At 41.2% G+C, this 26,313-nt stretch overlaps 1 protein-coding gene across 2 annotated transcripts in view; it reads right to left on the bottom strand.

Annotated features, from left to right (window-relative positions):
• PRDM2 (PR/SET domain 2) overlaps positions 1 to 26,313 on the bottom strand; it is a 56,821-nt gene that overhangs the window by 28,086 nt on the left and 2,422 nt on the right. For both annotated transcript variants that reach the window (XM_027898772.1, XM_027898770.1), the window contains exons 2-6: positions 22,503 to 22,576; positions 16,079 to 16,196; positions 15,709 to 15,812; positions 14,129 to 14,281; positions 8,912 to 9,038 (exon numbers count right to left, since the gene is read on the bottom strand). In XM_027898772.1, the coding sequence (XP_027754573.1) occupies positions 8,912 to 9,038; positions 14,129 to 14,281; positions 15,709 to 15,812; positions 16,079 to 16,196; positions 22,503 to 22,511 (511 nt within the window). In that variant the 5' untranslated portion in view covers positions 22,512 to 22,576. The remainder of the gene's footprint in view (positions 1 to 8,911; positions 9,039 to 14,128; positions 14,282 to 15,708; positions 15,813 to 16,078; positions 16,197 to 22,502; positions 22,577 to 26,313) is intronic.

Below are 26,313 nucleotides of genomic sequence, written 5' to 3'. Positions count from 1 at the left end.
GCTTTTGCAATCCCTGACAAGAGTCCATAAGATTGGAAGAGCTGGACTCTCTGCTCTTTACCTACAATGTGAAAGGGAACACTTTGCAGCCAAGTCAATTTTTTACTCAACTCACTGAAACTTGGTATGACCCATTCCTTGGGAAAAGCCCAAGGCAAGTCTAAGGCTTGGCTGAGGGTCTGACTGCGGGAAATGGGGGTGTTCTGACACTCTGATCCCAACCCACTGCTCAAGACAGGTCAGCTCTCCCTGCACTGAGCTGCTTTACACCAAGGCTGACCATCTACACGCTTAGTTTGCAATTTACTGCCAGCAAGGTATGGAAGCCTGCATTGGACTTGGCCCTGAACACTGGTGATGCCTGAGAAAATTCAGCCAAATTTCTGTGAATCAAGTCACTTCCACAAGCACCAGGCCTTTCCCATTCGACAGGCACGTTGTTTCTGATGGGCTGCCAAGTAAAACGAGATCCATATCTGACAGACTGGAGGGAGGCATCTGGCTCTCAACACAGCTCAGAATAATGGAGAGCTGAGTCCTCATTTCCATGGCATTTTGCAGCAATAATAATCAAGATGATGGATTTCCAGCTATTATAATACTCTCAACTAGAGTAACTTTATGTCAATCAGCACATTAATAACAGTGCCTCTCTCAAGTTCTACAGCATTAATCACAATCAATCAAACGCTCTTGCAGAATTCTGACAACAAAATGTGACAACAAAATTAACTCCTAACAGCGACTCTGGTGAGCTCTTAAGCTCTTCTGAAAGTTTCATCCAAAATAACTCTCAGGCACTGGTGAGCCACATAAATATTGTGATTTCTGAGTCCAAGGGAAAAGTGCATAAAAGGCAAGTAAATACTTCCTGGTGAATAGTCAGACTTTATCTAATTTTCTTAGTTACAAATGTTGAAATACCACTGAGTGTTGTTTCAATAACTGTAACATTTTCTTGAGGAACTTGATGCAGCAAGTGTAGGCCAGTGAGAATTCCTCAGAACAAAGTCATTCCTGTCAATCTGTGCGAGGCTCTTGGCAGGAACGACAGAAGAAATTGGAAGGTTTGACAGACTGAAGAAGATACACACGCTCTGGTCTGACAACTGGTTTTCTTTTTTGTTCATTTGAAAAAATGTACTAAATAGTTAATAAGTGAAATATGAAATGTCTTTGATATTTTGTATTGCAGCGACATGAGAATCTTTAGAGACTTGACAAACACAAATTACCTGACAAAGGAGATCTCAATTAAAGAAAAGAGCTCTCAGCCACTCCACTCCAGTGGAGTTTGCATCTCTTCCAGGAATAAACCAGCTATCAAACCTTTGTGTGCACACACAGGTCAGATGGGATGATCATCACTGCATAATAAAGCACGTGGGGCATCTGCAGAGATGCCCTCAGTGTAAGACATTCCCTGTGAACAATTCAAGTAAAATAAACAGTCAATGCAAAACTATGGCAAACTGCAATAAAAAGAGCACTAAAGAAAGTTTAGCACCCTTAATGATACATTATTCCTATTAACTCTGTTCAAATGGTTTTGAAAAGATGAAGTATAGCAAAGAAAACATCCAGGGAGAGGAAGTAAAAAATTATTAAAGGGTACAGAAGATTCTCATAAAAAGAACTTGGAGCCTTCCCTAAATTAAGAGAGGGTTCCAGCAGGAGGCAAATAAAATAAGAATACACTGAAAGGCAGTAACTGTACCTTGTATCCACCATAAAAGCCAGAGTCTCCAATTAGAAAATAAACACTGCAGTGGGAGATTGCACAGGAGAGTCAGGAAACCACAGAAAGAGCAACAGTGTCTGGTAAAGCCTTGACTTAAAGTGAGGTAATGCAAAGGAATTAAAAAAGGATTACTCATGGGAACTCAAGTCACCCAGACTTAAGTGAGGTGTAAGACAGCCAGTAGCTCATTGAGTTTGTTCCATTGAGTATTCCACAAGTGACAGTTCTAAATCACAAAATACTTAAAAGGAATCTTCTTTCTTTCTGGAAAACAGTGTCTGTTCTCCCACTCTGCAGGTATTCATCCCCTTCCTATTTTGGAACAAATCCTCCAAATCTATCTCAAAGCTCTTCCCTAAAACAGCAATCACCAAATTTTCTCCCCATCTTCTACACAGCAGTGTTTAAACAAATGTGTGATTTCTTAGAAGAGAACAGCCTAAGAAAATTTTGGAAAATCCTACTACAATCAAGTATTTCTATAATATTTCAACAGAAACTTAACAACACTGAACTTATTTGCAGGAAAATTAAAACAGCTAACCCTGATCAACAAGAAAAAATTGATTAATACTAGAAAGCTGCCTGGTGCCTCATTTCACTTGGCACTGTGGGTTATGTAACCAAAGACAGCAAACTTGCTGGGAAATGCCACAACTGTGGTCTAGATGTACTTTTGTTTTTTTTTTTTTTAACTTGAGAAAAACAGTCTAAAGAAGTGTGGCTAAAAAAGCAAAAGGACAAAGAAAAACAAGGCAGGCTTTAGGCCTGGAATTATCCAATAAGGCAAGAATTTTCATTCTGCTGGATAAGTACAGACATCTGCTCTGAGGACTGAGCAGCTGAAACACCCCAACTTGTTACCACCCTGAAGGGCAAACTGTTATTTTAAGTTAAAGACACAAACCTCCTCAGAGATGAAGTAACAGAGTGTGCAAAGTGCTTGTAGTCCTTGTTTTAACAATGATCTGATAACAGCCCTGAGCACTAAATCCAACTCAGTCTTCTCCTTAGGGTTTCTGCCTTCCCGGTGCCACCATCAGGCAGTGACTTACAGACAAACTGGGGGGCCCAGAGCGCAGATTTGGGGATGCCTGACCCTGTTTCCAAAAGTTTATGCTTAGAAAGATGGAGTTTCAGGGGTCAAGACATGCAATTTAGTGCTGAATTTTAAAGTTTTCCTTTAAATATAGAGAATTTATTCCTGAAATGAAGGTTTATCTTCTCCCATTCTCAAACCCACGGGCAAGAGCAAGGCTGGAATGAATCACAGCAACTTCCCTGTGCTGTTCTGAAATCTCAGAGCAGCTGTCCTGGAATTGGGGGCACTGCTGGAGAGAAAGGGAAGGTGGGAATGTAAAGTAACACCAGTCTCCTATTCAAAGAGTCCCAGATATGAGGCAAAAGAGAAAAACTTCCACTGCTTAGCAGACCTCAAACATATTAGATACTCTCCAGACAGAATCTGCCATGAGATCCAGTTCCCTTGACATCTCAAATGCAGCTTCTGAACGAGAGTTGTACAAACCTGCTTGTAAATCAACGTGATTTGGGGAAAACAAAGTAAATTTTTTTAAAATTTAAAATTTTTTTTAAAAAGTACATTTTTAAGACTTTGTTCCAGATGATCTTGTTTGAGCTCCTCCTTCCTCGCTTGTCTTTCCCCAGTCATTGGTTAGAAAATTTTGAAGCCTTGAGTTCCCACTGAAGTTTTTCATTAAATTTACTGGAAATAGAGCTAAGACTACAGTTTCACAGATCCTTGCTACAAATGTACAACTTACACATCCTTCTATAAGTTACATTCCAATTCACACACACTCATTTCTCTCACAAGCTCTTTTCTGTTTAGAAACAAACTTATTCCAAGCACAAGCCTAATTAATTTGTGTAACTTAAAAAAACCCCAGACAATCAGGGCATCATTTGGCCATGATTTCCATTTGTGATGACATCCAGATGGCAATCCAAGGCCTACCTTTTGTAAACAGGATGCATATTTATGGCACTCTCAAGTACAGGTAATTATTTGGAACTACAGGAGAATGCCTAAAAAAATATCAACAAAAAAAATCTGCACTATTTCTCCTAGCACAGAATGGAACCTGATGATTTCATCCTTAGGTTTCCCTTTCCTCCAGCAGCAACCTGACATTGTTTCAGCAATAGTTACACTTTGAGACAGAAGAAACACCACTGTAACTTTTAAGATGGCAGCTTTTATTTAAAATCTGGGGAGCAGAAGCCTGAAGTTGCACTTCGCATTCAGACCGATATAAACCAAGGCACAATAACTCTTTGTAACAGATAATAACTGATTCATAATTCACCCACCTTCATCTCACACTGTCTCTGGTCACTAAGAGTTTCCCTACAGTTCATGTTCTCCCTCAAACCTTTTAAGAGCTACGGGGCCACCCAAACTGGCAGTAGAACCATTTAAGGTAACAAAGTGATACAAGATTTATTAGCAACGCTTTGAGACTTCCAAACTGGGCTACAATAAATAACCCCCACGGCACAGGTGACCCTGCTGCAGGTGCTTTGCCTGCACCACAATGGAGAAGTATTTTAAGGGTTGACACAACTGTGCTCCGAGAGGTCATTTGGTTTCATGACAACCCACTCCAGTTACGTTATGCAGCACATGCTTTTGGAAAAATGGAATTACAGACTTTTTCTCCCCCCTCCCCTCTCTTGACAGGCTGACTGAGCAGCACAGCCAGCCCTGAGTGCAGACACAGCACAGCCTGTGCCACGGGCTGGGGGAGAAGTGGAACACAGGGAACAGCCCAGTGTGAGGCACCGCCACGGGGATAAATCAGCACGGCAGAAGGAAAGCACTGCCCTCATCTCCCCCCCCCCAAAAAAAAGGGTTTTTTAGAGGTATTATTCAGGGTAAGCTTTTATCCTGGGTATAACATCAGTATCTTTATTCCTCCAGAACCACACTTTTGATCTGCCACATAAGCCATGACAGAAATGAGATTTTAGCCCTGTTTGATGGGACTTTGGAGTTGTAGGCATCACCTCAAAGCAGGTTATAGCCTGATAAAACCACAGGATATCTTTAGGTATGACCATCTTCTGGTTTTGGCTTTTTTATGACCATCCTTTTCCTTAAAAAAAACACTCAAGTTAGTGAAAAGTTACTTGCCAGGGACTCCAAGTCTTCCTTCTAGAAGGAAACATTAATCTTTGATATTACTGCTCACTGCTAGAAATTATTACTGTCACATGCAGAGGAAGAAATGCCCTGATGAGACACAAAAAATATCTCCACTCCTCCTCTAAAGGACACATGAATTCAACTGTAAAGTAAAAACCAAGCTGTTCTTTCTTTTTTTTTTTTTCCTTAGAAGGAGAATTAATGAAAGACCTTGTGTTAATGCATTTGATTGAACAAATTTCCCTACAAGCTTGGCAGGCAGAATAAAGCCCATTAACTACGACCTGGGAGAAGCAGATGAGAAATGCTTAACCAGAAAATGCAATTCCAGAAAATGCAAAAGCAACAAAATAAAAAAAAAAAAAAATCAGGTAATTTTTCAGCTGGTTGTTGGTCATGCACCAGCAGCTGGGAGCTCTTTGCCATTAGTTATGATGGCAAAAGTAACAGCTTGGCTCTGATAAAAATCTGTGATGTTCCCCAAGTTCTTTTCACTTTTTCTACCCTCCTCAATATCTATTTATCCTACTAAATTTCTTTCTAAAGCTCAGATGCACTCACCACCTCAGGAACAACATGCAATGTTTCAATAGGTAAAAATGTATTTGTAAGAGCTGCCTCTTCCCTCCAGGATGCTGAGCTGCTGTGCCTGGTAGAAGGAAGATGGAAAGGATTTATTCCAGCTCAGAAATCCCATGGCCAAGCCAGGCAGGAGTCATCCAACACCTGGGGGGTGTGAAGGAGTTTGAATTCAAAACCTAAAATCCAAACTATGCAAGGGAGAGGTGGCACCTGGAGGAAAGGCCAAGTGCCATCCTAAATGTGCTCTAAAGGAGATTATGGACCTGGTGTCAGGGATCACCTGGAAACAGGTCACGTCAAGGTCAAGGAGAACAGTTCAGGCTGGATTTTGGGTCAGCTGCTGGTTCTCAAATGCCATCTCCACTTCCCAAATTTAGTCCAGCCTACCTCTTATGGGAAGTACATCCCTCTACAGCACAGGGGATTTATTCAGAAATAAAGAGAATTCTTACTGGAATTTTACAGTTTTAAAGTAATCAAAGCCTTGATCAAATTGGGCAAAACCAGCCCATTTTTAATAGCTGGGAAATGGTCACCTTTTCTGAGCAAGGTTCATTAAATCAATGGCAGGAACAGGGTTATTTGCCAATTGGTCAATGCCTTACCTGTCCAAGGACAAGGCCCAAGATGCATTAAAAATTCAAAAGGATGTTTGTTTTACTGAATACAGAATAATTATGGGCTTTATTTAATAACTCCATGTTCTGAACTACTCAATTATAATACACCTCTCAAATAATGTACTTTCCAGTCATTCCTGACATTAAACTGTCACTTGACTTCTCTGGAAAACGTATTCCTGAAGGACACACTCGTTAACAGAACTGGGCAGTTCTTACTTCTATTTTCTCCTCAATGTATAAGACAACAATGTGCAACACAGGCCAAAACAGAGTTTACTAAGAAAGAATTTATTCATCTGTGTAGGTCACTAACAAATTAAAATTCCACAACCCTCTGGAGGAGCTCCTCTCTAGAAAGCTTCTTAAATTGCTCTTTAATCTCAAATATTACCTTGTACTGACTCCTAATTTTCCACACGCACAAAGTTAACCATGATATCCTTTTCCTGCCACCACCCTTGTATCATATAATTAGAATTATTTATTTTTAAATTAATTACTTTTGAATGCTGCTCCTTTATATAATCCTTTCCTTGATTTTCCAAAAAACCCTCAAGTTAAGAAACTTCCATATCCAAGGATACAGCTGAACCTACAAAACCAGGGATATCAGTAGAAACCATTCTGGAATCCTCATGCATCTCCTGCTCTCGATCTGCAGAGGAAAAACATATTTCTTACAAGAAAATTACTGTGAATTGCAGATATTAGGAGATGTTACTACAAATACTAAAATAACTGAGAATAAATGTAGAGAAAAGAGTTCCAATGAAACCTGTGAAAACCAGAACTATACAGTTTCAGTTGTTTTATCATTTTACAATCGAAATGTTAATCATAACAACTCAGATCAACTAAATGTTTAAAATTTGGTCTTTCTGCTTCGTGATACAGGAGTATAATTCCATAAATAAATTGCTCTTGGTTATTCTCAAATGCTTCATCAATATTGTGCTTGGAGTTGTTTTTTGCTGGGTTGCTTTTTATTTAATACTTGTGAGCCTTAGCCTGTGTTTATAAAATGGGGGAAAAGATTTACTGTTCCTAATTATGAAATCTGTAAAGCCCATAACAGTTAAAACTTGAAACCTACAAACCAGCACAAAATCAAAACCCAGGAAAACCCAAATTAGTTTACTGATATTTTTACCTATAACTTTGTGAATGCAAATCAAACTTGTGTGCCATGAAAAAATTACCTTAGAAATTATTCTGTCTGGCTTTTCTGATTTATCATATAATCAAATTCTTGCAGGTTGCTTTTCTAGCCTTTCAGGTAAATCACAGGCACACAAACTCCATGCGCTAAGATAAAGTAGATTTAGGAAAAAATCATAATACAGCCTGTAATTTACTGAGCCTTGCTCATATATGTGCTGAATATTCTTTTCATTAGGGGCAGGTAAATAAAAATCAAGTGCTCAAATTTCAGCTTGTATTTGCTTAACCTACAAATTACTGTTCAAAATAACTAATTGTGCTGCACCACAGCCCCCTCTTCAATCTCTAAAATAAAACAACTTACATAATAACTGTTCTCCTCGATATCTGAGCTTGTTCCCAACGTGAGTTCCACAACCTGTAAGATCAGGCCCTAAATTATAAGTTAAAAACTACAATGATGCCACTTAAAATATTACCTTTCCTTTGGTTCGTTTGTAACACTCAGAGAATTCCAAAATGTACACATTTCCCTACGGGAGGAATCGGCGTCCTTGTGCTACAGCTGTGAATGTTTCCTTTCTGTATTTACTCCCTGTAACCAAAGGCTTTATTGCGATTTTGGCCTAAAACGCTGGTGAAAATGTCAGTTATATAAGGCCACGCGTGGAGGCCACACGCACTCCGAAAAATATTGCTGCTCGAATTAGTCACGGAAAAAATCGGGGATGTCTGCTCTGACATACATACTTACATGGAATAACGTGTTTATAACCCCCCTCCCCGAAACGCCTCTCCCATCCTCCCTCCTCGGCCGAAGCCGGGCAGGAGCAGCCATTCGAGATTCCAGAGCCACCAGATCAGCCTAAAACCAACAAGGAATTAAAAACCGCAGGGAGTAACGAGGCCAGGGTTTTTCATTTGGCTCCACTGACGCACCCCCGGCCCCGGGCCCAGGTCCCTCCTTCCCAAAGCGGGATCGCGGCGGGCCAGGGATCAGCTCCCTCTTCCCAAGGAGTGACCGCGGCGGCCCAGGGCTCATCCTCCCCTTTCCAAAGCGGGATCGCGGATCCCTGGGGATCAGCCTCCTTCTCCTCAAGGAGGCATCGCGGCGGCCCCACGATGAGCCTCCCCCTTCCCAAGGAGGCATCGTGCGGACCCCGGGCTCAGCTCCCCCTTTCCAAGAAGGAATCACGGCGGCCTCGGGCTGTTCCACCCTCCCAAGGAGGGATCGCGGCTCCCCGGGCTGTTCCACCTTCCCAAGGAAGGATCGCGGCTCCCCGGGCTGTTCCACCTTCCCAAGGAAGGATCGTGGTTCCCCGGGCTGTTCCACCTTCCCAAGGAGGGATCGCGGCTCCCCGGGCTGTTCCACCTTCCCAAGGAGGGATCGCGGCTCCCCGGGCTCACCCCCCGCCCCACGCGGGATCGCCGCCCCTGCCCCGTGTCCCGCGGCCATCCCCCTCTCCCAACTTTTCCAGCCGCCACAACTTCCACGTTCCTCCCGCGGCGGCGCCGGCCGGGCCGGGCCGGGCCCTCTCCTCCCCTCCCGCCCCTCTTCCCCGGGGAAGGTCACGGCGGGTTGCGGGCGCGGCGCGGGCCCCGCGGGGGCGGCGGCGCGGCGGGCGCGGTCCGTACCTCTGCGGGCCTTCGGGGAGTGCCGGCGGCTGCGGGCGCTCGCTCGCTCCTCCTCGATCGCGGCCGCTATGGCCGGGTCGTCCTCGCCATTGTACCACACCAACAGCTCCTCGCCCGCCGCGATTGGCTGCGGGGACACAACACACGGCGCGGGGCCAGTGAGCGGGCGCGTTGTTGGCGGGGCGGGGAGCGGGCACGGGCAGCGGGGAGGAGGCGGCGGGGCGGGAGCGGCAGCGGCCCCGGCGCGGCCCCCGCGGAGCCGCCGACAACGGGCGCCCCCTGCCGGCCCGGAGGCCGCGCGGTTGAGGGGATAGTAAAGCCGCCCCCCCCCCCCTCCGCCGGGAGTAATTAATGGGTTAATTACAGACAGCAACCCCAACCCCGGCTCGGGAGATAGTTAATTAATCAATTAGAGACACCCCAAACCCCGCCCCCGGGAGATAATTAATGAATTCATCAATTAGAGACACCCCCCCAAACCCCGCCCCTGGAATTAATTAATTAGACACCCCAAACTCCACCCCCAGGAATTAATTAATGAATTAATCAATTATAGAGACCCCAAACCCCGCCCCCGGGAGATAATTAATGAATTCATCAATTAGAGACACCTCCCAAACCCCGCCCCAGGAATTAATTAATTAATCAATTATAGAGACCCCCAAACCCCACCCCTGGGAGATAATTAATGAATTAATCAGAGACACCCCCCCAAACCCCGCCCCTGGGAATTAATTAATCAATTACACACAACACCACAAACCCTGCCCCCGGGAATTAATTAATGGATCGATTACAGACAACAAGCCAAACCCCGCCCCCGGGAGATAATTAATGAATTAATCAATCACAGACACCCCAAAGCCTGCTCCCAGGAATGAATGAAATCACAGAAAAATACACAGAAAACACACACACACAATAAAGTCACCCCCTCCCAAAACACATCACCAAATTAAAAAAAAAAAAAAATCACCAAAAAAAAAAAATCCCAGAAATCAATTTGTACCCATTACTCCTTGTCCTAACACTACAGGTCCTGACAATATATAGTTAATATTAATAGTTACACTTACTATTAATACAGTTAAATAGTTAATTATTAATATAGTTCCTGCAATATTATTATTATTATTATTATTATTATTATTATTATTATTGACATGAAACTTGAAGCTCCAACATCCCAAACTGTGGTTTGCCTTAACTAGAGACAATGATTTAAATGCCTGCAGACAGTGACATCCCTGAGCTCACTTCTGTGGATATTCACAGATAATTCTTCCCAGGGAGCAACCAGCCAAACACAACTACCTTACACAAAGCATTAAATAACATTAATTAAATCTAATATAATAATAAGTAACACTGCTCAGGCAGCCACTACAGCTGGGATTTGGAACAAAATCTACAGATCCAGGAAAAGACTGTCGCAGTGGGTTAATGGCAATATAGATAATTACAGCATGTTTAACAAATCCACTTCATCACTGTAATGAAAGGTTTGATTGCCATTCCAAATTGATTATTTCTAGGGTTTTTTTTTGGTTTTTTTTTTAAATCACAGGAAAGACCAATGCCAAACAGGCATCACTGCAAATGCTACTCATATTCCAGGCACTGCCAATAAAAGAAACTGGTCTTGATCAATTTATTTCATATGTTTCTTAAAATATTATCAGACTCAAATTACTAAATCTGCAAGTGTGCAGACTAAAGACGTATTTGTATTTATTTTTTAAATCTTCCTCATTGTTTCTCCATTTCCTGAAGCATTCTCCCCAAAACCAAGAAAAATTTAAACACCTTAACTACAATCCCCCTCTTTCAGAAGGCTTGATGAACATGGGGCTGGTGGAGATCAGATCCTATTTTCAGTCATTCCAATAGAGCAAAGGGTGTCCTTACACTTAGTTCCAGTCTGAAGCCAAAGGGCGTTTTTGTATCAAGAACAACAGTCGTATTTCTTTCCTCTACAGCACTTTTTTTTTTTTTTGTGAGTTCCACAGCACTCAATAAAGGTGAGAGTTACCTTATCCCCAGACACTGGAACAACAAGAGATGTAAGATCCCAGTTGGGGAAATATTTAAATTATAGCGTAAGCAAAGCCTAAAGGTTTTGCTTTTTTAAGACCTCCCCTATTCCCAGAGGCCTGAGAGGAGAAATTGTGGTAAAGCTCTTTGCATGGTCCCACTTCGCAGCTGTTGAGCAGCAAGGAGTGCAGGAGAGTTGTCTGATGATGCAAAAAACTTCATCAACTCAAAAATATACAATCTCAGAGAAAAGAGCTGGCTGAGGTTTCAGGCAATGCAAACACAGGATGATAAGGAGCACAGAATTTGTTTGGCTGCATGGCTGGATTGTTCAACTTGATGAATTTAGTTTCGTTGTGACTAAATTAAGCCCTTCGAACCTTGCGCTCCTAAAATGAGCTGGAGCAGCAGCTTCAAAACCAGACAATTCAAAACTGCTGCCTCACTGAAAATTGGAGGGAGAAAAGGGCCACACTGAGCAAGTGCCACTTCCACCACTACTCTTCCTGATACCAACTCCAAACCCAAGCTCCTCCAAAACATTCCCTAGGGATCCTCAGTGTAGCAGTGTCAGGTGGGGACAGCTTGGTTAAACAGGGTATGAATGTGGGAGAGGCTCCTTAGGTTAATGCTTTTCTTTTGAGCTTTATGCTTTAACTACCACGTTTAACAGTCCTTTAATCTGAGCCTTTGCTGCTCAAAAGGTTTAAGGTAATTTCAAAATCTGTTATTTCTGAGAGTAGTACCCTAATAAATTATAACCTGAGAAGTTCCAGCCTTGATTGTCTGAAATTCAGTTCCTTGTACAAGCACTGCGATGTGTTTTGTACACACCTTATTTCTCACACAGACTGTATTTTCTGTGATATTTTGCTTCTGCACCTGCATTTGGCCTTCACAAAAAGCAACCAAATTGACATTTACTCGGGTGAAGCTTTCACGAGGCATAACCCGAGGTTACATTGTGTTCTCCCGTGTAACAGGGAGGATCTGGAGTTATTACAAACCCGTCTGACAAAACGTTCTCCCCTAAACAAATGAATTTCGCTTTAATCAAGGCCAGTTTCACAGCCAGGCTTCTTTAGAAGACTTTTTGAACCTGTGTGTTTTCTGGCAATTTTACTTCTTCTGTATTTTTCCTTCTGTCCTGGGTGCAGAACAACACTTGAGCAACGAGCTCCTTTCATCAGCAGAGGCAGGAAGAGTTTCTGAAACCCCATAATGAGTTTAAGCTGTTTCACTGAAATATCACAGCTCTCATATTCATCCCGGGGAAAGCAGATGCAAAGCAGCCCACAAATAACCTCAGCCCTTCGGTGCAGATGAAGGGAAGGTGGAAGAGAGAAATATTTGCTTGTGCTCACTTAAAAATTCTATAACTATTCATTTGTGCAGAGAACAGGGAAGTTAAAGCTCTGTGCAGGTTTGATGTTCTTCTACACCAAGCAAATTTGGACTTTGCTTATCTTAGCAATGAGGTTTGGAAAGCTTGGAAATCAGCCTGTTTAATTTACAGATGAGAAACCTACAAAAAGCTGAAGAAAACCCTGGGAAAAAAACCCAGCCATGACAATATTATAAATGCTTCAAGGTAAAGCAGAACAAAATTACACACAAGCCACTTGAATTCTCCTTTGGGGGTAAATAAAACCTGTGCTGTTTATTTATCAGCAAGTGGAATTCCCCTAAATTTATGAATTACGATAAAGATCAGGAAGAACCGTGTGTTCATACCTGGGCTGGTAAATTTACAGCAGGTTTGAAATTAGACCACAACACATTATACACAGAGAAAGAAGGACAGTTAAGATGTTATTTATGACATGCCTTCTTTTGTCCCAGTTAACAGTAAGGTGTGACTGGAATAAAATTCATCAAGTTGTGAGAGACAACAGCCAAAGGAACAAAAGGATATTTCGGTGCTGAGACAAGATACTTGTTATCCTTTAAGCAGTGCTCAGCCTCTTCCAGCAGCACAGTTATTTTCCAAAGTGCAATCTTATCCATCAAAGAAAAGCAATTTGGAATATGTGAATGCTTGATTTATCAGGACTAAAACCTTTGCAGAAAGGATTCAGTGAGAGAGAAATATAAAATGTCAGAGTGACTCCAAAAACACACTTTCCATTAATGACTTAGTGGGACTCTGGGCAAAGGCAGAGGAAATCCAAGATAAAGTGTCTAAAGCAAGCAAGAGTGGCTACAAATTCACATTGGGAGCCTGTCCTCAGGGAATAAACACTGAAGAGAAGGTAGCAGTCTGGCTGGAAATAGTGAAGCCATTAGAAAGATCAGAAAGTGTTTAGAAGTTTGGGTTTTTTCAGTATAGTTTGAGTGCCCTAAAATGGAACTCACTCCTTCATTAAGCAAAGATCAGTTCTTTGCAGATGTTTTTGGCCTCACAAGGAAATGGAAGGAACAGCAACAGTGCAAAAACAAGGCTGCACGTGCCCCCAACCCCCAAAAGCATTTTAAATAAGAGCCAAGTCAAGCTGCACACACTCACTGCTCCTCAGGCACAGTCAGTGCTTTCTAAGCACAATATTCTAACCTCAATGTGCTCCACCATGATGGTTAAAACCACTTTTTTTCTTGGTTTGGGAGATAAGATGCTTCAGGAATTACACCCTTTTCCCTGCCTCCCCCTCACTCCCTGAACAGAACTGAAATGGGATAAACTCATGAAAAATGGGTTCATGCAGGTACCTATAAAAGTGTCTTGACAGCCAATCTTTGTCACACGATGCACAGACCACAAAAATAACTGATGGCTGCAAAAAAAAACCTCAGTAGAAACCATCTTGGTATCCCAAAAAAATAGAACATTTATTTTATATAATCTCTATAGTTTCTCATTCTAATTTGTATCAAATTTGGTGCTACTGCAGATCATTGACCAACAAGACAGACTTACTGTCAAAATATATCCTATATTTTAACAGCAGATCTTAATGTCAACTGTACTGGCAGAGAAGAATTTACACCAATTAAATGTAGCATTTGCAATACTTCAAATATATTTTCTTTATATTTAAAGAATATAAATAAGAAGTAAACATAAATTTCACCAAATGTTTAATACAGATGCTGGAAAAAAAGCATTTTAATAAAGGGAAATAAAAGGTATAATTATAATAATAATAAAATATAATAAAGCAGGAACTGATTCTCAGACAGGGATACCTTTAGGCTCTTGTAGTATATGGTCCTGTTGATCTCCAGAGGAAACAGATTCTGCTCCTTGCCAGAACGTGCCCAGTTGATGTATCGGAGCCAGTTGCCCTTCTCTGGGTCCGTTGCATCCACACACATCCAGCCCAGGTTGGGGTAATACACCTGAAGGGGAAATGGCATCAACCAAAGGGCCACGTGCACCAAAACACACCCCTGAGAGCTCCACAAAGTCATGGTACCCTCCAAGGGCAGAGATAGCACACTGCTCCCACACACCACCATCCTTCTACAAACCATATTTTCTAACAGTTCAGATTCTGGACTGGTTTCTGGTATCAGCATATGAGAATAACTGCTGTGGTCTCATTTTAGCTGCTTTTTTTCTGACACCAAAATCAGTATTAAAGAGACACACAATTCCTCTGCAAACTACCAAGGGTTCCCATTATCACTTGCACTGCAAACAAGGAAACTGTAACAGCTTGTTTGCAACTATCATTTCTCCACACTAATTGAAAGAACATCCACAAGGAACATTCAAAACCCAGCACTGAGAGAAACACAATTGCAAGGTCAATAATTTACTTGGCTGATTCAATCTCCCCAAATGTTCTTGTACCAGATCAAAATGGAGATACCTTTTGCAGTGGAGTTTGAGGCAGCATTAGCTTAGGGAAATGAACATTCTACTTGAATACCTGATTACTTTTCTAAATAGGAACTTGCATTTAGGGGAAACTGTCCTAATCAAATCCTCTGATAGAGGTCAGCACGAAGTGTTGCATGTGTATCCAGTTTTTTACACAGTTCAATGATTGCAGACCAGGGGCCAGAAGGACGGATGACTGTTACCAGTATCTTTAGCCTAAAAATACATAAATGAGCAAACTGTGCTCCAGAACATGCTCTGCCACAGCTCCTGCATCCCTCCCCTCCTGGACTATTCACTTTGTTGTTCTTGTCCTCAGAATGACTGAAGGAGTCTTTGGAAGTGGTTCTGAACTGCCTTAAAGACGCTGTGGATAGGATTCAACTCCAGACGAAGCCACCTACATTTTGAAGTGCACGTAATATCCCAAGCCTCTTGACTATCAGTGGAGCTATTCTGCTGTCCAGACAGCACTTGCTCCAAGGCAAGCCCAAACACTAGCAGCACAAGAAATACTTCAAGAGTAGAGGACTCATAAAAAACTCCAGAAGGAAAACCCATTCCCATAACAAAGCTGGTTTTCAAAGAGCTGACTGAGGAGAAGTGCTGTGGCCTCCTTAAAAGATTCCACATCCTCCTCATTTCCCTGGTTTCATGAGCAGCTGACAGCCCTCAGCTGCACAGGGAGAGAGTACTCACAGTTCAAGCCAACAAAGCAAAGCTCTACCAGCAAGGGACTCTTCAGGGGAGGTGTGATCCACACACAGCAATTTCCAGCAGTGCCAAGAGTTGAAAACTTTGTAACTCAGAGTCCAAGAACTATTAGTAATAGATAGCAATTACCTTACATCAAGTCTGTTTGTAAAATCTGTGGAAAGAGTAAATACAAAATATTGACCTAATGACAGACAACTCTTCCCATTTACAAGCCATTTCTTACCTCCCACATGTACACGTTGCTCTTGACTTGAGATCTTTTTTTCTTGTCACCAACAAATGGTCCAAACTTCTTGCCTTTTAAAATTGATTTTGTTGCCCAGACACCTGAGGAGACACATATCAGGAGTTAAAACTGATCTAAGTTATATCATCCAAATCTTCTACTCACAATTCATGTTTCTTAAGATCAGTCCACATGTCTGTCTCCTAATGGGGAGCTGTCCACTCTTCCCAAATGAAATTGTTTCAGATAAATGCACCAAACATCATCTGTACCCAGCACAGGAAGGCACCACATTTTGCCAGCAACTCTAATTTGAGGGAGCTCAGTGCAAACACCCTCATTGTCCCTTCAAAGCTGGAGCACTCACCGAGCCTTGTCTTGTCCACAGCAGATGGGAAGAGCCTCACATCCTCGGGAAGGCCCCTAAGCACATGCTCAGGTACATCATCCAAGGTCTCCACAGTGACAGGAGACTCAGTTGTGTTCTGCAAGTCAAAAAACCGACAAGCATTAACAGATAAAAACAACTGATGATCAAACCCACACGAGCTACAAAACCTCCTGACTTGAAATGAAAGTAAAATTTCCCAACTCACCACACTGAGGATAATTTCACATATGTTAGTAATCATTTATTTCCCTTTTTCAAAGCATGGCTTCCAGGCATACTCAATCCAGTCAGTCTCCAAAAAATAATCTAAAATAGCTTCTGATCTTGTCTTATGTGAAAACACATCACTTGTGAGAAAGACTAAACAGCAACTTTAGGAGAAAACCAAACTCAGAGTTCCAAGAAACACATCCAGTTCACAAAAGTGAGATGTTAATATTTTTACCTATTGAAAGAAGGATGTTGCAGTAAATTAACTGCTCCAGTGTAGATACCAGAACTCGCACTTGGATGCCCCAGCTGCTCTTCTGAGGTGCAGCAGGAGGCTCTGCCTGGAATGGGGGAAAACCACTGGAACAATGCTCTATTTGCAAAGCTATCAGCAGGGAATGGGGAAGGGGCTCATGCTGGGCTCGGTTTGAATTAAGCTGAAACCAGCAGGACTCCAATCCCAAAGTTAAACATCCAGACAGGGAGGGGGAGATGTGGCAGAGCTGATGAAGGACCCGATAAAGGAACAAACCAGCGATGGCACTGATAACTTATCTGAAGCTGCTGAGCTGGGCTGGGGACAATTCACTGACAGTCCTTCACCTGAGCCTAGAAAAGCCCAGTCCCACTTTTTAACAGGGTGTTCTGACACATTCCCTTCTTGGGGTGTCTGTGGAGATTCCTCCCTGGAGAAGGGGACCCCAAAGCCCACCCAGTGCCACCCCCTGCCATGGGCAGGGACACCTTCCACCAGCCCAGGCTGCTCCAAGCCCCATCCAACCCAACCCAGGGATCCAGGGGCAGCCATGGAATAACCTGTGCCAGGGCCAAGAATTCCTTCCCAACATCCCATCTAACCCTGCCCTTGGGCAGTTTGCAGCCACTCCCCCTTGTCCTGGCACTGCAGCTCCTGATGATTCAAGTTCTGCACAAGTTTATTGCCCTGCAACAAACAGAATAAGCTGAAAGCAGCTTAGAGAGAGAAAAAGGGGGTTTAAATAGTCATATGAGTTATTGTTTCAGTACCCTAAATGTTAATCATAATTCCTAAATCAATAAACAGCTCAGAAGCCTTAGCCAGCAGGTTATAATTAATACAAAAAGTTTTAAGGTATTTTTATATTAAAGTTAGAAAGGCAATAGAAAGCTAAAAAATGATTTGCAAATGTTTAGCAAGTGATTAGTTCCAATTTAAGGAGCCTACAAGGCTCAACAGGCTGCTTATAATATTATTCATACTATTATTTGTATAACACATCAGTAAATGCTACTCACACTTGTCATTAAACATCCAGCTCCTTATTACCTAATTATAATTAACAAAACACTGTTTCTTATAAAAACGACCAGAATTCTAAAGTTACAAGAATAAAAAGTTTCCATAAAACATGTCCACATTCTGAAAGGACTGTGCTTGGTGAGAACTAGGCATGCCCTAAAAAAATCCCATCTGCCCTCTGACAACAAACTTGAATCATTCTGGTTAGAAACCAATACTGGTGGTGGTGGCAGGAACGATTCTGATGTTAAGGGTGTTATATTTGAGCTCTGAACCAATTTTTAGGAGGTGTTGAAATTTGTCTCAGTAAACCCTGACTTTTTGGAAATGATTCTTGCCTTTACCTATAACCATAAAGCAGAGATACAATAGTAGTTTTTCCAGAGAACACTTATGAAATATAGAGAAAGGCTACTGGAAACAGATTTTAAAAATCCATCTTGATGTGCTACCAAATTTCAGGTTTTTTATCTCTAAAGCAAAACAGATAAATCTTCTCAGCCTTTGCTCCTCTGCACCCACTCTTTGGGAGGGTGCTGCTGTGCCATTTAAAAAAAAAAAATGAAGTTACAAGAACAAATCTTCTGCCAGTTTGAACTGCAAGGACAAGAAAAATGATCAAACTGCAGTCAGAGCAAAGTTATTCTGGTGCTGCCTTGGTAAGCCCTAACAGCTGCACAGAGAGCTCCCAGAGAGCTATTTGAGGGGAGAAAGACCCCAAATTGGAAACCATGGAAGGAAGAGAATGCCAGAAATCCCTTCCCATCCACGAGAGTGAAGAAACCAGGGAGGGGGAGAAATACTTATTGCTTAGTTCTAAAAGCTGCAGTCTATTCACAGCAGAGCAAGGCTTTATTTTGCTCTTCCAACAACCCAAAAGGAAAAATACCGAGGAAAGGAGCCCGATTTCCAGACATCTGTTAGCCTTGAACTGATATGCAAGAAGCCACGGCTGAGATGAAAAAGAAACACGTTCTTCTCAGTATAACAAAGAAAGCCAAACAGCTCTCCCAGCATTTCACAGGGGAGAACCGAGGTTATTTTTCCCAGTAACCCAATAACAAATTATACCCAGGCACAGAAGAGGGTGTGACAGCTCTCTGAATGAGAAACTTCCAGTTTCAAGCTAAAAGTGGGGTGGTTTTTTTTTTTTGTTTGGGTTTCACTTTGGGGTTTGCTTTCTTTCGGGGGTTTTGTTTTCAGGGTGAGTTTTTTGATGAACAGTTAAAAATCTCAAGCTAGAAAATAAACTTTGACCTACCAAAACTTAAACCAGACTCAACTGATTCAGACAGAAGTGTACAGCACTGTGTATCTCTGATTTTCCTGCCATATTCCTTAATAATCATGACTCTTTTTAGCCATAAATATCCCCAAACTGTTCCACCATTTAAGAAGTCTATTTGTATGGAGTCAAATACAATGAGAACTTTACTGTGCATCTACCTCCATAAATCAAAGAACAGCAGGACATTCAGAGAATACAATACCAGCCCCATCCAACAATTGTCAGATTAACGGGTTTCACAAGTGCCACAAAACTGGATATGGCCTTGGACACAGCAATACATTTCACACCTCAAAGGAATGGTAACAAGTAACCAAATCCAAAACAGTAAAATAAACAGTTTAGTTCAGTCAAATCTGTGCAATCTATTTTTATTTGCAATTTAGATGTAGCTACTTGAAACATTTTCCAGATCACAAGTTGTCCCCAAGGAATGTCTGTCTACCAAAAGAAATACTGTATTTCAAACACTTCTCCACCAACACTTAACTGTCACATTTAAATTTATTTTTCTGTTTAAAAAGCTCACTTCTTGATAAGGGTAGTGCATTGTGCATGTCCTACAGCCAACTTCTGCATTCAGCTGAAAGCCTTAATACAGTGTTTTTCACTCCCTGCGAGACTGAAATTTTGAATACAAACCCACCTGAAGCTCATTTCACTTTTAAGCTTCTTACTCTGGAGTTCATAAAAAAAAATTACATTTCTAGCATTCAAATTATCCAGTTTGAAGTGACTTTAGAGCAATGCCAAGGAGTTATCTGAGAGTTGAAGGGGAGCCTCTTCACTAAAACCATCTTTTCCTGATTGCATCCAATCCAGAGTCCAATCACTGACAGCATCTTTCAACACATGAAACAACTTCTCACACGGCTTTCAATAAAACTGCCCCTCTGCAGCAACCACAAATTAGTCTATAATGTCACAAACAGTATTAAAGCAGAGTAGAAAAGGCACCTGCAACAAGATGTTTACAGGTGAGCAGAGATCAGGGCAAAAAAAGGGAAGAAACCATCCTGAACAGTGCAGTGACTGACAGCATCCAGTTAGTGCCAGCTTTGGAGGGAAGTGAGGAAATAAAGGAGAGGATGCCATGGAGAGAGGGAGGTGGCAGAGGAGTTAAAAGGAGTAGCTGAGACAAGGGAGTTGTGCCAGGGAGCACAGCAAAGGGAAAGCAGGAAGGTCTCTCCTTGCCCAAGCCCCCTACCTGGCTACCCCTCTTTGTCAGCACTTCCCTTTGTGTGCTGGGAAATTAAAGATGTATCAGAAATATTGGAAATAACAATTGAAAAATTCAGAGGGAATGGGGGGAGGAGGGAATTTCAGTACAAGTGCAGGTGTAATTTGTTACTATGTGCCTCAGCACTTCTTAAATACCTGCCCATGCTGTTTTCCAGGGAGTCCCCAAATTCCTCCTGCTCTGTCTCACTGCAGTCTGAGGGGCAGGAAATGCTCCCAGTCAAACCTTACGTTTGCTTGGGTTTTTTAAAGTAAATTGAGTGTATTCTGATGAACTAGTTTACATATTAAAGACAGACCTCCTTTTAAAACAGAGGATGCACACTGACTATCCTGAGGCAGCAATCTTCCAAGAAACCCAAAAATATTAATTCCAACAGCTGCTTTTTAAATTTTAATCCCTCTTCTCCTTGCAACATATCACAGCAGTTATGAAAAGGTTTTCCTTCACTACTTTTCTACAAGATAAACCACAAGCCCAGCAGTTGTTCCACAAAATTAACACCAGCCCAATTAGTTTCAGGGTCACTGAAGTCACACCAAAAGCAGAGACAAGCAGAAGGAAAGAAGTACGAGAAGAGAACGCTTGAAAGGTGTTTGGCATCAGGCAAAAACATTTCTTATACAGACCTGGCACTACAACTTGTCAACAGTGAATGAAATGACAAAGGCACTGCAAGAAAAAAACACCACAGGGTTGATGCTAAATCCACACTTAATAGGAATGGCAATAGAACAACAAACAGCCACGTGAGCTCTGGAAACTCAGTGTGAAAGCCACAAACACCAAGGGGGACCCTGAGCTATTTCAGTGTTCCCACAGGCAGGGTGATCCCACTACTGAATTGTAAGATGTCACACTCCAGTGCTGCACAAATGACATCAGTCCCCACAAGAAAGATGAGAAGTTTTCTTTTGATACAGCACAGAAATCTTATTGAATTCTAGAAACAGAGGGGACACAACAACAGACAGGACATGAGGGGACATGGACACAAATGGCAAGGAAACAGTCAATGGTAACAATCACAGGTGAGGACCTTCAGCTTTCAGAGCTTCAGCAGAATCCAAAGCCTGTCAGAAGGACTGACAGAGCAGGATTATTCCTCAAGCAGACAGAGCAATGGGCTCCCTCTGTGCCACTGAGTGCATCAAAACAAACCCTACAGGTGAAAGCATTTCAAGTCTCAAAGAAATTGTGAAGCAATAGTTAAACTTGTACCCCAAAACAGACCACTAATGCCTTACAGTGTGATAATGCAAATGTCATTTCTATTACACATGTAATTTATATTTGTCTACAGATATAATACAAACATGTATTTTTAGAATACATATTTCAAGGCTCTGTTATTTTGCTTTTCACCTTTTTAGTATGCACACATATCTCAAAGACCTTTCAGTTTAAGTCAGAGGAAAAAAGCAACAGGAAACATCCCACCAACCCATTTCCCAGTGTGATTACTTATGATTCTACTTCTACAACTTCAGAGAGAACACACCTCAGGAAAGTGCCAACTGCATGCAGGGCTGCTGCTGATCAAATAAGGGCATAAAGGGCAATAAAAGCACACATTAGCTACAGGCATCAATAAAAAGGATATAAAGCTTTTTACATGGCTGGGGGTTTCTGACTCATAAAGCTTCTGTTCATAGCTGACTTTTTCAGCCAAGTAAAAATGACGTTCCTGCAGTGACATTCCCACGCCAAAGGGGCTCAGGAAGATCAGGCAGAGGGAGAAAGACTTAGCAGGAAAATGTGAGGCAAAATGTACTTCTTCTGTATCTTTAAGTAATACAGTTGTGTGTGATAGATAAACTGAGGTACAATTCCTGCTTGGATAAAAAAACAATGCAGAATAAAATGCTCTACACTTGGCACTGATTAAAACAACACCCTCCAGTCAGGGTATCTGTGCACCCATTGAGCAAAGGAACTGTGCTTTCCCAGTTTTTCCACCTGATTCCAGGAGAAACACTTCAGATTTCACACAAGTGTGAAACTTCCCGATCAATCAGTTCCTGGGGCAGATTGTTTCCTGCACATTCAAAATGGGAAAGTGATTTCAAACCAGATTTTAAAAAAAAATGGAAACCTTCAATTTTCAAGCCACTTTTATCTAAGGGGCTGAATTATTACCTACAGCTTGAGGAGGAAATAGATTTTTCTGGAGAGGTGTTCTTGTAAGAGGTGCCAGGAGTAATAACTTACACACTGCAAAACACTTGAATCCCTGAAATACTCCCAAGCACACACATTGTAGGAAGGATGATTAGGAAATTTAATAAGACTGAAGATTTTTCTTTTGTAGTGGATGATTGACTTTTTTCATTAATAATTAACTGTTCTAAGGATTTTGATCAAGTCTTGCATTTATACTCACCTGATTCATTTTGAATTCCCGTTGTGCTCTGAAAAGATACTCACAACAAAGAAACTCCTGTGATTACATGAGCCCTGAAAAGAAAAACAGACAACTGTAACACGCACTTACCTACAAATTTACACTGAATTGGAAGTACACAAAGACCTGCAGTTTCTTTTCCTAAATCATCTGTCAAAAAGGAGTATATTTCTTTAGAAAAAAATCCGCTCTGAGCTCTGGCTTTGTTATTAAAGCTCAGATGTGTCTGAATAATCTCAAGATGGATTAATCTTCCTCCCATTTTAAATGATGATGTAGCAGAAATGTGCCCAGGTAGGATTGTTCCATTTGCTTTTTAAAGTGAGCTGGTTTGTTCGAGGAGGATATAAAATTCTAAAGAGATCTGACTCCTAAAGAAAATGCACATACTGAGCCTCTACTCTCCCATGTCAGAAATAGGAAAATATTCCTCAAAAATAGAGCATTTAATTGAGGTATTTTATTACACTAAAGCATTTTACCTTCTTGTTTAGCAGAAGCCTGAGATTTCACGAGGTTTCTGATAAAAATTCCTAGATAAGTAAGCCTCGAATTTGGAAACCCACGAACTTGAGACAAAATTAATCAGAACGATGCCATAGCCAAGGCTCTTGTACATCAACTCACTTCCTTTCTGTTTTTTTAATGCACACAAAAAAAGCTTTATTGCAAATTAGGCTGGAATCACTTTCCTTCCTGCTGTCAGACAGAATTTTCAATAAATTAACATTTCCCCTTCTTTGGAAATTAACTGATCCCTCTTCACTTAGAGCACTTTATTCAAGTACTGCTATTTCTTCCCTGTCTTTGGTTTTCTTATTATAACAATGATTAACTGATATATATTTTTACTAAGTACTCTGCATAAGTACTAACATGTAATTTAAAATACATTCTAGCAAAATACACTCCAAATAAATTTCACACAATCCTTCACATCTCTGCACTGAAAAATACGAATGCTGGGGAACATGTCAATTTATAGAGTAAATATTTTGGGGAGCTGAGCTTTATTTACCCCAGCTGTTAAATAAATCAGTCAGAAATTTCAAAAACAGAACAAAACCTTTAGACTCTGTTTCATCTGAGCAGTAAAAAAATACACATTTCTTGTATTTCATAGCGAATTCAAAATTATTTTGCTTAGAATTAATAGCTTAGAAAGAATTTTCAAACAAACAAACAAACAAAAAAAAAAACACCTAAGCCTGGTATTTTTATAAGTTTTATGAATATTTTATTCAGCTTTTTTACAGCTGGTTGTTTCCAAACCTCCCAGTAGTGTTTCTTAGAAGATGACAAAACATAGTAATGTAGTTAAACATCCAGGTAACAGTTTAGAGAGATTCCTTACAAACTGCACTTCTTTACTCTTACAAGATTCCAGAGGATCCACCTGACCATAAACCACAATTAGGTGAGAAATTAAGCTGCACTAAACCCAAAGCTCCAACAGGTATTTTTAAAGTTATTAACATAAAAATTTTAGACGTGCAATTGTGCATTTTTCAGCGCTTTTTCCTTCCTCCACACTCCTTATTGTGTTAACACTGAACTCACCTATGTGGAAAGCAAGATTAATTGTACTGGGAAATCAATAAAATTAAGACTATGTACAGTTTGTGTGCAGTCACCAGGGGTTTTTTCTACCTAAATGAAACGTGACCCAACAACAGAAGTGCCAGCAACAGTAATTCAGGGGTTAAATTTTGGTACACAAATTCAATAAACCCAAGGAAATGTGAAACAAATTGTACAACCACTGCACAAATATCCATTCCCAGCACGATCACTGAGTACCAGCAAGGTATTTACTCTTATCACTGCGAGCAGGAACAAGCTCTCACTCCTCACTCGGATGATTTCCTTGGTCAGGTCCCAGGCAAGAGTTCCCAGGAAAGCCCCAGTGAAAGTGCCACTGCTCTGCTGTGTCACCAGGGGAACTGGTGATGAGATGAAGGACATGGTGATGAGCACATTCAGGGTGTTCTGGAGTCAGAAATATCTGCAAGTGCAGCAGTTGCAAAGGGTCGCTCGGCAGCTCCACCAAATAACAACTGTTTGCATTCACTGAATTTCCTCTGAACTCACCAGCAACATAAAACTGCTGCTGTCAAAGACCTGGATATTGTTCATAACATCCACCACAGTGAGCTCTGACCACTCACCGAAATCCCCCCAAAAGTGAAGCAGAGCCACCAGCAACCCTGAGTTTTAACCATGAAATTCCCAGGAAACACTGCCAAGTCCCTCTGATTTCAAACCATCACCTGCTACTGTGTCCCCTGAGTGCAAAAATACCACACACTGGCTGCAGGTATCAGAGCACCTGGAAACACAGGAGAGAGGAGATCTGCACCATATCCTAGAGGTTCAGAGAAGTGCACTTAGAAAAATTCCAGGCAACAAATTATATTTATTCAGATAAGAATATACAAGGCTTTTGTATTTAAGGAAACACTGGGGTCGGTCTAAAGCAAAATGCTTGAAACAAAAAGTATTTTGACCTTATTTCTGAATCCACACACAAGAGTTTTAAATATTCCCTTAGGAACAAAAGATATAACTTTCTGGGAATAAAGTTTGTAAACGAAAGCAAGTCATTTTACACAAAGCACTGCAGATCATCTCTTTCAAACTAAATCAGTACTTCCAGATTTCATAGTCTATCTCCTGACTGTATAAGCCATATTTATCATTTCTCCGTGTGGGCTTTGTTTTGGTTTGTTTTTTTTTTTTTTAAATCCCAGAATCAAAAAGCATTTTGAAAGAGGCTGTTGCTTCCAATTTTCAGAGGAAGGAAAAACCAGGCATGAGAGTATCAAGCCTATTTTGGAAGCTGAAAATGGGACATGCATTACATCACTGCTCCAGTAAAAACATGTTCATTAGAGAACCAGGAACAACTTGCAAGTCTCCCCAGCCTGTTTTCCTAATGACCAGGGTTCAGGCTGGGATTCTGCACAGCTCTTGGCTTTGCTTTAGTTTTTAGTTGCAGCCTGTGATCCTTTTCTAAACATCAGGACATTTCCATTTATTCAGGGCAACACTTAAATACTCTAATCCACGAATTTCCTGTTAGCAGGTGAAACAAAGGTTGTCAGTTAAAAAAACATAACTTCATATTAAGATTAAAATATGTATTTGATAGTGTATCTTATTTCTATCTACAGGCACTTCACTGCAAAGACATTTTCAGTCACTCGAATAAGAATAGAGAAAAAAATGGGCACTGATTTTCTGAGCACTGAAATCTATTGCCTATTGTCCGGTAAGAAAAAAGCCTTTGCTTGCTGCCACATAACCAAATAAACTGTTATAACTCAGAGAGGTTTATGCAGGTAACCAAGAAAACAAGCCAAGAAATCACCAACACAACACAAGCCCAGCGTTTATTAATTAACCAGCAACTAGTCAAGAGAAGTCAACAGACAATAACAGGTCTCTAACAACTGCAAATATACAGAAACACCATTCCAATCTTCAGAGATAAGTGCACTTTCGTTCTACTTGCAATTAAAGTAAAACCCAATGAAAATTTTCTCAGACAAGCACCTTGCTGATTGACCACCATGTGAAAAAGCCCATTTCAGTCATTTTTTACCATTCCCAGTTTTGTCTACAGCCATGTTTTACACAGAGGCAGAGAGGAAATATTTTTCAGCTAAGAATACAACAGGAGAAAAAAACCACATTGATAAAAGAATTTATTTCATTGAGGGGGAGTCATTAATTATCAGGCTCATCTCTGTCCTTTCCATGCTCACAAGTAGAAATACATTGCAGTGCT

This window comes from Empidonax traillii, unplaced genomic scaffold, assembly GCF_003031625.1.
Source record: "Empidonax traillii isolate 1590-97213 ecotype Southwest subspecies unplaced genomic scaffold, ASM303162v1 scaffold623:size392626, whole genome shotgun sequence".
In the NCBI taxonomy this organism is placed as follows: domain Eukaryota; kingdom Metazoa; phylum Chordata; class Aves; order Passeriformes; family Tyrannidae; genus Empidonax; species Empidonax traillii.
This window is presented reverse-complemented; position numbering and strand designations above follow the sequence as displayed.